The sequence below is a fragment of the Botryllus schlosseri genome, chromosome 13 (genome assembly GCF_051294905.1).
Source record: "Botryllus schlosseri isolate E-star chromosome 13, Bs_hap1, whole genome shotgun sequence".
NCBI lineage: Eukaryota > Metazoa > Chordata > Ascidiacea > Stolidobranchia > Styelidae > Botryllus > Botryllus schlosseri.
This window is the reverse complement of record NC_137248.1, coordinates 11,538,201-11,553,017: the sequence shown is the minus strand read 5'-3', so window position 1 is coordinate 11,553,017 and position 14,817 is coordinate 11,538,201. Positions and strand designations below refer to the sequence as shown.

Below are 14,817 nucleotides of genomic sequence, written 5' to 3'. Positions count from 1 at the left end.
TGCGCTCTGCCCTTCCTCACAATTTCTGTATTATAGGAAGCAGTAAGCCCTCCATGTCCCAGTTTACCACAGATTAAAACTACAATTTACTGCGGACATGCTTTTACACAAACGTACATTCAAACCACACAGTGTAAATATAACAGATTTCTACATAACATGGAATGTACAAAAAATCATTTCTGAAAATCAACGTACTAAAATATGCTCATTACAATTACCACCACAGATGACATATTTCACTAGTTGCGAGCATGAGAACGCTAAAAATAAGCTTCAGGAATGCTTCTATCTTAGACATTCGATGATCTGTTTGTTGCCACAGTGTAGAGAGTTGTCGTTGGCAGTTTTCGGTGCCAACGTTGCGTCATTATGCCTCTAGTCCTGTTGTAATCCATATCGGAACTGATCTCAAATCATTGATACGTTATACGCTACAAGACTACTACATTGTTTGCAGCATTAAGCTTTTCTGAAGTTCACATCCAAATACCAAGTATGATCGGCCGCTGTGGGATAGAAGAAATGAAACAAATTCCCACAGGATCTAATAATTGATTTTGGATTGCTGTTAAAATTTCATTCAATATCAATAGTCAATCGCTTACACTTTAATGAATGAAAGCACGATGCAAAATATACGACTAGAAAAGTAAGGATGTGACATTTTTATACCCAGTCACTAAAAATACAATGCTTTTTGCGCTATAACAAAATAGGTATTGAATAGTGAGGAGGCCGCACTGTCTACAATGCTGAATATTATCTTCTCAAGCTGACACGCATAGTATTGATTAGCATTAATAGAGCAGCAATATGCTGGAAGAAATCAGTGTTGTCTCCAAATCTCAACATGTTACGACAACTCTTTGGATTTTGACTTCCTGCTTTGAGTCGATGTTGTGGATGAGGAATCGGATGACGACGCTGTCCGAGATGACTTTGGTCTCCGTGGCGGGGCTTTTATTTGATGCTGCATTAAATTAGCGGTACGCGCCGACGCTAGGCACAATTCTTGTTCTTGAGAACGGAGTTTCTGTTTAAGTACCTGTGAAAGATATAAAGATTGAATCATGACAATCTCTCAGAGGTAGTCACATTAGCCAGCGTTGTTAGTCAAGTAGGAGAGTAAAACCTGTATATTTCTACTGAATTACATGTGGAAGTAGTGATTTCTGTGCATGTAGTGCTAGTACTTCAAAGAAGTAGAATTGGTTGAGGGGTCGCATACTTTTAGCAGGTAGTCGGTGATGGCTACTTGCTCGTGTAGCTACATCTTGCGATTTTGTAACGCAGAATAACTAATGAGTAGGGCGATTTTTTATTGTTATGTCTAAATTGTTTACAAAGACAAAAGTTTTTTGCAACCAGCATTTCGTTTGTATGGTAGATGTTTGCACTGTCGGTAAACTTATCATTTGACATTATACATTTTGTGGCCTACTTTATAGGCCTACCGTTGTAGACGGCCCATTGTCTGCTCATTGTGAATCACAAACCGTCAAGTGAAACAAATAGGTTGACATGGTGTTATGCTCAACGTACTGCATTATTCTAACTGAAGCAAGACTGCGTGGGCATTGGTTCGCATATCAAGAAGCGCCCAGGAAATACGCATGATTTATAGAAATAGGCATTTCGGCGTCAGCCATTACCGTGCCACAACGCACCAACACATAATGAAGTGGCTATAACGTGGGACTCCAACAAGTCGGCCAAAAATTCGGCAGGGAGAAAACCTTGGCCGAAAAGGATTGTCATTTGTTGACGGGAAACTTTGATATATATCTATATATGTCTAATTGTCCATAGATGCCTAAATGGCGGACGACGAATCTCGCTGTCCTGGCAATCTACACCCCACAACACAAATACCTTACCACCGACAAAAATTATTTGCCAGCGTAGAAATAGCCTTCCAATTTGGAATCATGAAAATTATAGCAATATACACACAATTATCAATATTATTGGCCGATTCAGTCATAAATTACAGTAAATTTTCGCGCTTCGCGTGATTCGCTCACGTATAACCTCTTTGCCTACACTGAATAGAATGAATGTGCTCACAAGTAGGGAAACATCCATGCAGCTGTGCGGTCTGGGGGATGAAGCCCCCTAGAATTTAGGTTTATCACCCTGTGTGTGTGGGGGGGGGGGCAAGACAAACGTGGGTTGGGGGGGGGGGAGCTGACGAAGAGATTTTTTGGACCTTAATTTTTGGATGGCCAGGTGTAGCTGTTGTCAGCTGTATTCGCGCGGCACATTGTAGTAGTGGTAGCTAGAGTAGCCTATACGTCCGGTAGTAGTGGGCAATGAGCTATCTAGCACGACAAGGTGCTTGGTTAGACTCCGAAACGCTGCTTCTCTCGACGTTGTCCAAGAGAAAAATATTCTTCGAGTTGGCGTGGTTGGCTAAATCCGCGGCCTTCGGAACGAAAGACTGCAAACGACTCTCGGCGGTAGTAGCTCCAGGCAAGGCAATTTTACCTTGACTCAGCAGACCCACTACCGTAAAATGACATGGATGCCATCATGAACATAATTAATTTCGATCAAAACCCTCAAAATGTCACTCTCTAGCACCATATACTTGCAATAAAACGGTGGCATACTTTACATTTCGGCTTAATTTCAATTTCTGAAAGTCCACCAGTCCGCCAAATATTTTTCGAAATTTTACCGGTCTGCGAGGTGAAAAAGGTTGAGAACCACTGATGCAGTGTAGACAACATTGTCAGAATGAAGCAACACGGTGTGTCACCAGCAGTATAAGCACAAGTTCAGTGTTGTCAGCCAACAACTGCTGCTATTGAAATTTCTTTCTCCATTCTTGGCAAGCTACTTAGTAAGGACAGACACTTTCTACCCGAGAATGCAGGAAAGTATCTTTTGTTGTACTACAAGATATTTTAATTATTTCTACAATAATGCGTGATATAACTACTGGAATTCTTGATAGGTCCAGGTTTCGTTGAAATAAAGTTTTTTCATGTAAAAATTTGTCAGTTTTTTTTAGGCTAAACTACTTCGTAAGGACTGACAGTTCCAACCAGAAATGAAGATAAGTAGTACAATTATAGCAATATGTGCGAAAACACCTAATGTACATACATGAGGAAAAAATTTGTCGAAATTAAGTTTTAGGTCAAAAAATGTAAAAATTTTGATTTTTTAGGTAAAAAAACACCCCAGTGACAAGCATCGTTGCGTTTGGAATTAGATCTACAAAGACATCTGGCACTTCTATGAAATCACTTCGTAGGAGAAGGCTAAAAGCTATGTAAAGTTGGACAGAGATTTTTTTCAGCGTTGAATGTAGGCTAACCTTGCACAACTTTGCAAATAGAGTTATAATATCCATAAAGGTACCATAGTAACATGAGTTGCCATTTCATACTATAAACTATAAAGTCAAAATGTCTTTCAAAGCACAGGTGCTTTCAACAATGAACTTGTATTTGATCACTGCTGATTACCGAGCACTTATTGAGGCCAGTCGAAGAACATTAGCATCAGCGGTGGATATGCCAGAGTAGAGCCATGATAACGTTTCGGAACAATGGACCCAAGTCCAAACAGGGAATTTGTAGCCGTTCGGTCGTAGTCTTCGCTATCTAACTGAATGCGGCTAAGTTACTTCAGGTTCGACTGGATCCAGAGACACATTGCAGATTCGGCGGATATATTACAACGAAGGCAGGCACAATAAACACATCAACACTTCCAATCCAATCCAAGACTTAACACAGTAACAACTCCACACAAAGACAATCCAAGACCAACTCCATATCAAGACCAACTCCAATCCAACTACATGCAAAAGACTAACTCCAATCACTTCCTCTTTCCCAATACCGCATGCTACCCTACGCATGACTGGTCTTGCAACCAGATAGTCCGGAGTCATTATGGCTCCGGAGCCGAGCGGTTACACATCCCCGTTCCCAAGTTGAGTGATCTAGTAGCAAAGATCACTCACAAGCGACAAGAGGGAGCACAAATAAAAAAATAAAAATAAGTATAAAAATGCAAAGAGTATAAAAATGGCAAGAATATGTACAAAGAAATATGATCATGCAAAACCAGTTACAACGTCCTACAACTGCCAATAATACGAAATTTCACAATATCCCCCAACAACGTAAAGACAGCCACCCCAATATCTCCAAAAGTTCACTCAACTGTCAAAATACAAAACAACATACTCAATCCACCAACAACGTAAAAGCAACCATGTGCCACAGACAGATTCCAACAACATAACACCGTGCGCCAAAAACCAAGCCAACAACAAACAAAAACACGAGGAGTCAATACCCATCAACAATAGCAGTTCGTTATCAAATCAAGATCACAGTTTTAACATCTCAACATCAGGGGCGTAGTGCAAGTCCAGTGTCAAATCTCAATGACCCACCATCTCATTCAAATATCTCTCAAAGTAAACGCTTTAAGGTGTGAGGGCTCCTTTATATTCACATTGAAACGTTCAATGGCCAGCTTACAGTCCACCAACAACTTCAAAGTACCAAATATATCCAATACATTTACTTCTCGACCAACCAAGCCCTTGTTCCCATTCGACGAAGCCACTGTAGCACTTTCACCTCCACAATCCTCAGCCAATTGTTCTTCCATCAAAGAGTCATCCACCACGCTTCTTTCTTCCCCATGAACATCATCATTCATCTTGTCACACGACTTCAATGGTACCATGACAACCATCTCGGATCCAACATCATCAACAACAGGCGCAGTAACAGTTTCTTCAGACACTGAGTCCATATTACTCTCATATGCCGACATATCATGAACGATTTCCTTTACATGCGGTGTTTCAAAATCCTCCTCTTCCAAGGTCACATCAACAACAGAGTTTCCAACAGACGAGCATACCGACATATGTTCCAAGCCATCATGTGTCACAGTATCCATTTCCCCAACAGCACGAGTGTCCAACAACTGCACAATCTGTCGTGCTTCTTTCCCAAGCATTCCTTTTGCCAACTTGTTAAAAAACCGTGCAAGTGCAACTTCTTCTTTCCTCTTCAATAAATGTATTTTTCCAAGTCCACCGCATCCGTCTCCTACTGCAAGCGGCATCTCTATACCGGATCCAGCATCAGGGTGCGTGCTCGCCATTTGTAGCCGTTCGGTCGTAGTCTTCGCTATCTAACTGAATGCGGCTAAGTTACTTCAGGTTCGACTGGATCCAGAGACACATTGCAGATTCGGCGGATATATTACAACGAAGGCAGGCACAATAAACACATCAACACTTCCAATCCAATCCAAGACTTAACACAGTAACAACTCCACACAAAGACAATCCAAGACCAACTCCATATCAAGACCAACTGCAATCCAACTACATGCAAAAGACTAACTCCAATCACTTCCTCTTTCCCAATACCGCATGCTACCCTACGCATGACTGGTCTTGCAACCAGATAGTCCGGAGTCATTATGGCTCCGGAGCCGAGCGGTTACAAATGAATACATCTTGAATTCAGTACATAAAGCACGACTGCCACCCTTGGCAACGACACAGATTACACTAGCTATCCAAACATCTAGGATTTGTCATCGATCAATTGATCATGGCTCTCACAAATGACAGGGAGATTAAATGTGAAATCTGCCATGATTTACACTCTTGCACAAACAGAAAAGATTGTCTTGTAAATAGAGTACATGAGTGATTTAGTGTTTAACTACCGGGCATTTTTGTACATATACATTTGGGAGTCGAAAAAATGATCGGTCAGTAAACAGTTAACACTGAAGTGCATGGTGTGTTTGAACTGGGATTAAACAATCTTTTCGTTTAGTACTTGAGAAAGAAGCAAAGCCCTTGACTAGATGAGTCACCGACAATGATTTGCTAATAGCAGTACCTCAAGGGTTAGTTGTCAATAGCTTATTTCTTACTTGTATTTCATATTCTTTCTTCATAATATTTGTCTTTTCTCGTCGCTTCTTAGATTTCTCTGCTTCGATTTCAAATTCGGACTTTTGGCATTCTGAATTGGAGTTATAGGAACATTATCGCAACAAACTAATTAACATCCAAGCACTATATCGGCGATCGTAAAGTTCGAACAGAGCCGGAGAACTTTCAGTGAGATTTTTTCATCAAACTACCTTCAGCAAAGCCAATAGTTTAGGTAATTGACTCTTAAAAATGTAGTCACTGATATTATTCATGTGGAAATAGTACTTTGTAGCATGTCTTCAAATATAAATTGAATGTTTCGAAGTAGTTTGAAAACCAGAGTAAGCAGCTTACAGCAGTAGGCTACTCAGAAGAACTATTAATCCAGTTTACTTCTTAATAACTGGGGCGAAAATCTTGATAAGGTCATCACATGCTCCATAATGGACCGCGTAAAATGGCAAAGCAGACATGAGTCCTGAAACGATCCGTGCTTCTAAACGCTTACTTGCATGTCTTGGTGGGGGTGATCTTTTGTCCAAGTTTTCAAGATGGAATGTCTTCTTCTGCTTGATTGCCGTGTTCAGTCGCTTCTCCTGATTCAGACGCTCGTCCGTTCGTTTAAGTGCTTCTCGTAAATATGAATTTTCTTCATTCTTGCTTGTGATCTCATCAAGCAACACGCTTACCTGGGCAAAAAGCAATGGAAATGTTAAATGACAATATACAATTATATATGTACAAAACAATGGCGCGTATTGTATCAAAAGGTTATGTTGTTAAGGGTGGAGTGACTACCAATTCAACACCGCCTTTTCTACGACACACACATTCAACATTGCTTTGACTCAAACACAATATAATGAATGTAATTACTGGTTGTTATGCCGGTAAAGAAATCGAATTGTGAAATTTACTTGTAGTTGTAGAAAATTGTCGTTGTCTCATCGCAACCACATTGAAACAAAATGTCAAATTACATTGAAAGGGAGAATGGGTTATGATGACAATTGCAGGTACAAGGCTCATTTGGAATCCTAATCCTTATGCCAGCAAGTTGAATGCAATCAAACGCGACTAATACAAGTTGGATGGTGCGGTCAGGAAAATTTTCATGAGTAACCTGATGCAACCAATCTTTTCAATTTGAGAAAATAGGATTGACTTTGAAAATAAAATGAAAACAGCCGTCAAACAAATTGCAACTCAAGACAGCAATCAAGAACCGCCGCAAGGGAAAGACTCGATTATACATATGAATATTTAACATATTCGCGTTTTCATGTGTATGATATGCCGAAAGCAACATTGGAAAGCGATCAATAATTTACGCACGACTGCAAGTGCGGTGATTGCTAGTAGGAGTCTTATTTCCTTGTTGATTGTATTCCATTGATAACAGCCTATAAAGCAAGCACGGGAATTTTCAATACTTTCCTCCAACTATCATTACAGTAAGTTTACATATGGATGGAACTTATCATCATGTTCATATTTACCCATCGCCAAATCTACTTTTCAAAGCTACCGGTAGTTACTTGAGTAGGCTTACTTTTCAGATCTTCATTTCTCTACTTAAAATAAATATCTTGGACATGTCTTGGAAATCACTGCTTCCAGTTTGAGTAGAAATACCTCTACGTGACGTCTACTTCTACATGAGGAGCATGGCTGAAGAGCCCTGCCACAATATAACTCGACCGTGATCACAACGCAATCAACAACTCACTCGTGCCGTCTTTTGCGACGCCTTCTCTTCTGCCTCTCTCAGTCTCGCCAAGTCTTTGTCGTAATTCTGCAACAGGTTGTCTTTCCGATCCAATCTCGTCGTGAGAGATTTGATTCGCTGCGAGATCGCTTCCAGGTCACGCCTCCTGTCGTCAGCGAGTCTCATTCGCTCGTCTTCGGGCAAGTGATTGGCCGATCTCATGCCGGACAGGCTGGTTATCGACACCAGCCCGCCGACGTTGTTGCATAAATCGAGGTAGCACTGCTCGCTCATGTCGAGCGCTTCTTCTAATTGCAGACGCGCAGCTCTTTCAATTTGTAATTCTAACGGCCCTGAACCAGCAGCATTGTTTTGCTGTGCGGGCGCATCTTCATCGAGAGAGAACGCAAGCTGCTCGCGGAAAGCCGAATCGTTTTCCATAACCTGTCTAGCGCGTATCTCAGCCAGTTCTTTTTTAAGGAGCATCACTTGCTGTACGAGTTCCTCATTGCCTGGACTTACCGGTTGGACTTGGTTGAGGGCTTTGATTCGGGCACGTAGCTCCGCGAGCGCTTCTCTCTGCCGGGATATTACTTCAGAGTGACGCTCACCTTTGCATTCCGCGCCTAACGACGTGAGCTCTGCGTTGATTCTGCCTGTGCGACTACCTTGCGTCGATGCTTCCGCTGTTTCTACTTTGGTAACCACCGGCATGGTTGTCGGCTCTACATTGCTTTCGTGTGGTACAACCGCTTGCTTTAATTCCTTGATTTCTTCTCTGGCCAATCGAATTTCGGTTTTTTGTCGGTCAACAGTCTTGTTCAGTCCGCGCATGCTTTCCCGTAGCTTTGCGTTTTCGATTTCTTTCTCGCGTATAAGTCGATTGCCGTTTTCAAGCTGTTCTTTCAAAGGTTCGCTCAATTCGCCGCGCATGTCGGAAATTTTCGCTTCCGAGCCAGCCAGGTCTTTGCGCAATGCCAAAATTTCAGTTTGCTGTATGTGAAGTTGGGTTTGAGCGCCTACTAATTCCGAACGCAGGGCCGCGATCGTGGTTTCGTACCCGTTGATATCGAACATGGGAGGCGGAGCGATAATGGGAGGAGTCGGCGGAAGTCGGTGTTTAGCTGCGTCTGATTCCCGTAACTCGGCACGTAGAGATTCGGCATTGTTTTGCGCTTTCTCCAATTGTTTCATAATATCCTGTATGCGTTCCTCCATTTTCACAATCGTGACAGCGTGCTGTTTACTTTCGACTTTATATTGCTCTACCTCCGCCAATAGATTTTGCCTCTCTATTTCGCTTTCTTCAGACAGTAATTTCTTGCTATCATTCTGTTGAGCCAGTACCGTTTTCAAATCCTCTTTAATAGCCGTCTCATTGTCTTTACTTTTCTCCAAGCTCGCGTTCAGACTTTCGATCTCCCGGTTGAGATCGTCGATTTGTGATTTGTTCTCTTCGATCTCAGCCTTCAGATCATCTATTGTGCTTTGGGCATCGTCAAATTTACTCGATGCCTCGAGTAACTTGATATCATTGTCCGACTCCAATTGTGATTTCAATTCTTGAATGAGCTGTTCCCTTTTTTCTTTTTCCTCTTCTCTCATTTTGTCAATCTCCACTCCGAAAATGCTTCTCATCTCTTCCGCTTTGGCAGACAACGCGATCTTGTGTTGTTCCACTAACTCAGCCATGGACTGTTCCAACTCTTGCGCGCGCTTTTGCGATTGCAACAATTCTTGATGCAGTTCCAGAATAAATTCTCCGGGCTTCTTTTCGGATACCTCTACGACACAACCAGATCTTCGTAATGCCGTGTATATTTCGTTGAGCCACTGTTCCTCGCTTTTGATAAGGTCGATGAATGCTTTACGCACCCATAAAAATGGTTTTTCCAATTCCAAATTCGATAAATCATCTCGCTTGTTGCGAAGAACCTCGACGTGGTGCCCGTTTTCTGCAAAACTCAACAAAATTTCTGCGGCCGTTTCTTGCAATAACTCGACAGAAGATTGTTTTTCAGCCTCCAATTTTTGGTTGGATTCTGCTTCCGATTTCAGGCTTCTAATCTCAATCTTATCCTTTTCTCTGTCATTCAGAACTGATTCTAAATCGACAATGAGTTTGCTGTCTTCCACATCGTTTGGATGATCAGGCGCTCTCACACCTGAGACAGAATAAAGAACCTTGACTATTCTTGTGCGTAATCGGTTGACTCGGCATCTTGCTTGTTCGACATCAACCCGTAATAGACGTTCAGCTCGTTGCACTTCTAAGTATTTTCCTTTCTGCTGCTCCATATCTTTCGTGGACGCTTCTTTTTCAACCTGCATCCGTTTTATAGTTTCGTTGAGCTGCGTTATATCGTTTTTGTAGCGGTTTATGAGACTCGTGTGATCGCCAGACCTTGATTCCAGACGACGTATCTTTTGCTTTAATGACTTCATCTCTTCATTGACTGAGTTTATCGCGTCGTCTTTTGTCTTACAATCGTGAACACGCACAAATTTTGCCGATAGAGACTGGAATTGGATATCTTTATCTCGTAAATTACGTTGGAGCTGCGATACTTCCGATGCTTTACGTTTTATTTCGGCTTCCTTCACCGAAAGCTCACGTTGCAATGATTGAACCAAGCCTTGAGACATCGAGTATTCGCGCTTTGATTTGTCTAAATCGTGTCGCAATTCATGGATTAGTTTGTCTTTCTCAGCAATTTGTGATGTCATTGTCGGAGACGACTGCATTGTCGATTCAAGCTGTTGACGCAGCAAGCATATCTCTGATTTCCGTTCGTCCAATTCTCTCTCCATGTGATACAATTGATGGGTGAAATTTTGATTGGCTTCAAATTTGGCGGTTTCGTCTGCTTTACAGTATAGTTCCATAATTTGATCTCTCATGTTTTGTATCACGTTATCTCTATGACACGCGCAATCGCTAAATGTGTTCATCTCATCTACCATATGTAATAAATTCTGTAGCTTAGGCTTCACTAGCGCATCCAGACTGTGGTTGCCACTCCACGCTTGTGTGGCAGTCGCATTGTTGCCAGGTACTTGTTGATGAATTTCTTGTAGTGAGGTGTATTCACAAGCCGATTTTGGTCTGGTTGGGGGTTTTGGTGAAGAGACTGATTTAATTTGAGATTTTCGCCCATGAATGCTTGGCAGCGAATTTTTAATTGAAGCACATTGAGAGTACCTGTCTCTCGACCCTACTACATGAGCAGACATCGGACGTTGCGGCGTACTACAACTTGGTTTATCTTGGGTATCCATTTCTTCGTTTAATTTCAATTCATAGGGTTTTCCAGCCTGGCCAAATCTGATGGTGTCGCCATGGGTCACGAAAACAGCGCTGTTTTGTACTTTGCTTTCGTTCACGTATGTGCCAGAAGAGGTGTTAAGATCACGTAAGACATAACAATATTTCGCAGGGTTGAATTCCAATACAGCATGACATGATTCTATACGCGGATCATCGATATTGATATTACAACCATTGCGTCCAATCGTCATCGAATTACCGATAAGAATAACTGTTCCATCTTTACTACAGAGAAACCCTTTCATCCTCACGACAGCATGAACTATTTCGCTTCAAACGCCCTGCCTCCGCAAAGAGACGCGTCCAAATCGAGCTGTTATCGATGGGAAGACAACTACACTCACACTAGCTCAAACAATGTTTCATTCATGGCTTCAGCTATAGCTATGGATACCACGCTACGGTGTATAAACATTGGCGCTCAACCATGAAATGAAATTATTTCCATTGTTATAAAAAGACAATAGATAAGCAGATAACTGTGAGGCTGAGGATTGTGTGCGCTTCTCCTCTTTTCCTTTTCCTTCTCTGATTGAAGTTAATTAAAGGTCAGAAATCTGAAAAAATTGTATATACTAACTACGAATTCTGTTTCATCTAAATATGTTCTGCATTTGTGCACGACAATGAATATAATAATTATTCAAATTCAGTCATCAATTTCCTCAATTTTTATATTCGGGTAACGAACTGACGAGTTTATTGCTTGACAATATCCGCAAAATCTTAATTGATAACGGTAGCCCTTAATTCGTCATCAACCGCTGCATCGAGAGCCTACCTAACCAATATCCATATCATCATCATCATCATTGGTTTTTATTAGCAATTTTTATCAGTTCAATACACCACAAAATGCGATACAATGAAAAGATTGGAAGGCGTCGAAGCGACTTGGAGTAGTCTATGGAATCAGGCACCCACCTTGGCCTCTAGGCGATGTAAAGAGGAGGCATGCACAATTGCACAATGCATACTGAATGAAAAGTAGCCTAAAGAAGATAGTATCGGAAAAAGCAAGCAACATGAAATGGGGTGGCATGTCATGGAAGGCGAGATTGATAGGTCAGTCGTGGTCCGGTAATCTTGAGTATGGACAGCTGGTATTCATTTAGTAGTAATTGCTTGTATTTCGACTTGAATGTGTACAGTACGCTGTTCATGCTCATCGTCGACTGTCGGATAGCCGGCGGGATACTGTTCAACACATCAGGTCCGGCATATTTGATCGAGCGATGATCTTTTCGGTCGATCATATGCGATGGTTGGTCCTATTTCCACCCGATTTGAAAAAAATTATTGATTTTTGCGGTCAGTAGGGGCACCATATGGAAGGTGCGTGTCGTCTGATAACCTGCTAGAGTTGTAACCTGAGCTCCACGTAGTGTGGCTGGGTATAGATAATGCTTATAGCTCGCAGTGGTAGACTATAGAATGTAAAAATGGAATGGCAACGACCGATTTTGCAGCTTCGTTCCGCTTCGCTGAGGCTGTATTCAGAATTGTTTTTGCGTAAGCGACTGTAGGATTTCTGGCAATCCAAAAGTTATCTTCCAAAGCGCAGAATTTACTGAATCTGGTCTTGATCCAAAGCTACTGTTGCACTGATTCCAAAAAGATAGATTAAGTAAATTCTGCGCTCTGGAAGATTGCCAGAAATCCTACAGTCGCTTACGCGAAAACAATTCTGAATACAGCCTCAGCGAAGCGGAACGAAGCTGCAAAATCGGTCGTTGCCATTCCATGTTTACATTCTATAGGTAGACACTCGTTCCTTGCGTTAGTCCTTGATCTGACAACTTCAACGTGAACGCAACGACAGTATTGCCTCAGATAGATATAGTGGTCGATAGGCATGGAATATACAGTAGGATGTCTGGCTTTTAATTCAAATGCACGGGCCACGGGTCCATCCTCAAGATTACCGGACCACGACTGACCTATCGATCTCGCTTCCCATGACATGCCGCCCTATTTCTTGTCGCATTCTTTTTCTATACTATCTTCTTTACTTTCATTCAGTGTGCATGCCTCCTCTTTACATCGCCTAGGCCAAGGTGGGTGTCAGATTCCATAGACTACTCCTTGTCGCTTCGACATCTTCCTGTCTTTTCATTGTATCGCATTTTTTGTGGTGTATTGAACTGATAAAATTGCTAATAAACCAATGATGATGATGATGATAAATGGTCAGTCACGTGGTACGAGAAGAAAGACATAAATCACGTAATATACAGATGAGAAAGAGAGAGAGACAACGGCTCCGCAACGACAACCCTGCAAGGGCTGCAACACGTAAAGACGCTCTTCATCGGACTTCACTGTGATTGTGGCTACGTGGGAGGAACGACATAACGTTTGCAGGACTGCATCTGCATAAAACAGCATGCCCCTACTCCCTAGATTAAGCAGAACAGTGGTATCACGCTCGGGAAAGGCTCGCTCTTGACTCATGCCCTGATCCTTGATTCAGAACAGGCAAAGGCCATTAATTCTGACATTGACAAACATTTGTGTTATCATACTAGTTGACCTTCACGGTCGTATCAATCATTCCTTTCTGATACAGAATACTATGCAATAGTGCATGCATTATTTTCTGTACCACCATCATTGACGTCTATTTATTATGTATTTTGGTTAGAGGAAAAATAAAGACTCTCTGTTGGTTGATTCTGTTTGTGGGAAAAATATCGAGACTGCAGATTTCGCGTCGTCGAGAGAGGCAGTTCACACTTCCATTTGTGTGACTATCGAATGTGACTATTCAGTGTATTTACACATTCAATAGTGTGACTGTTATTGGAGTTAACTTTTATCAAATTACGCCAATCTAGTTTGTGCCAGCGGAAGGAGGTTACATCGATCTTAAGCGATTTCTTCTGCTAGATTATTTAAAATTTGATGCCGGTGGCGTCATGATGAGTGTCCCTGGTGTGACCCTGATGAGTGTCAGCCGAAAATATTCGGGTATTTCAGTATAAATATCTTATTCGACTTTTTTATCTTATATCTGAAGATAGAAAGGGAACATCGTAGAATCCTACTGATGACATGACACCGATCTATCTAGGGCAGGGGTTCTCAACTTCCCTTGTATAACGGGCCGCATTTTAACGGCAAAAGACGCTGCGGGCCGCAGAACATTATTACCATTACCATGTATTTGTGGGTTACTATGAAATTAAGGCTACTGTAGCCTATTTACCAGTCGTATGCTGGCCTTAAACCCTTCCACCAGAGAACCGAACTCTCTGCTTCAAAGCGTGAGCGAGCATGTATGAAATTACGGTCACTTTTTCGTAACAGAGGCCATTATCACATTAAGTTCTCAGTGATATAAGAAGAAGTCTGGCGTTCGGGGTCATTTCTGAGCAAACCGATCAACCCTTCTCTTTTCATTCCATAGCGGGGGCCCTGCACCATTAGTCACATAAGTTAGCTTTGTCAAGTTGATGTATTTCCGCTGGTCACCCTCCCACGTTTGCCCAGCCAGCATTTCCTCTGCAAATATGTCCACTCTGATAAAATGCACCCGGGTAATTAGCTATGCAGTGTCTGTGGAGACGGTGAATTCGTCCAATGCTAGGCTAAAGTAGTCTAGGCGGCAACGTGTTTCAGAACATGCGATAAAAGATCGACTGACATTGTTGTTACTCATTTGGTCACGGTTGAATCAGACAACTGCAGCTTCGGAATATGTCAGGTGATGTTGTCATTGCCGCTAAATTCCGGAAACAGCGAATACTAGCACAGTTTTATTGAAATCACAGCTTAGCTAGCAGATTTCTTGGGTTTTGCGATATTCCCAGCAATTTTGAACGATGTGTCTGCAACGTCGTC

At 41.9% G+C, this 14,817-nt stretch overlaps 1 protein-coding gene across 1 annotated transcript; it reads right to left on the bottom strand.

Moving 5' to 3' along the window:
• Positions 1–85: 85 nt before the first annotated feature.
• Positions 86–11,371, bottom strand: LOC145454063 (forkhead-associated domain-containing protein 1-like). Its single transcript, XM_080332049.1, has 4 exons — positions 7,668–11,371; positions 6,447–6,627; positions 5,935–6,026; positions 86–1,048 (listed from the first exon to the last, which is right to left on the bottom strand). Exons 1-4 carry the CDS (start codon positions 11,217–11,219, stop codon positions 857–859), a joined length of 4,017 nt encoding a protein of 1,338 aa, XP_080188175.1. The 5' UTR covers positions 11,220–11,371; the 3' UTR covers positions 86–856.
• Between the last annotated feature and the right edge of the window lie 3,446 nt (positions 11,372–14,817).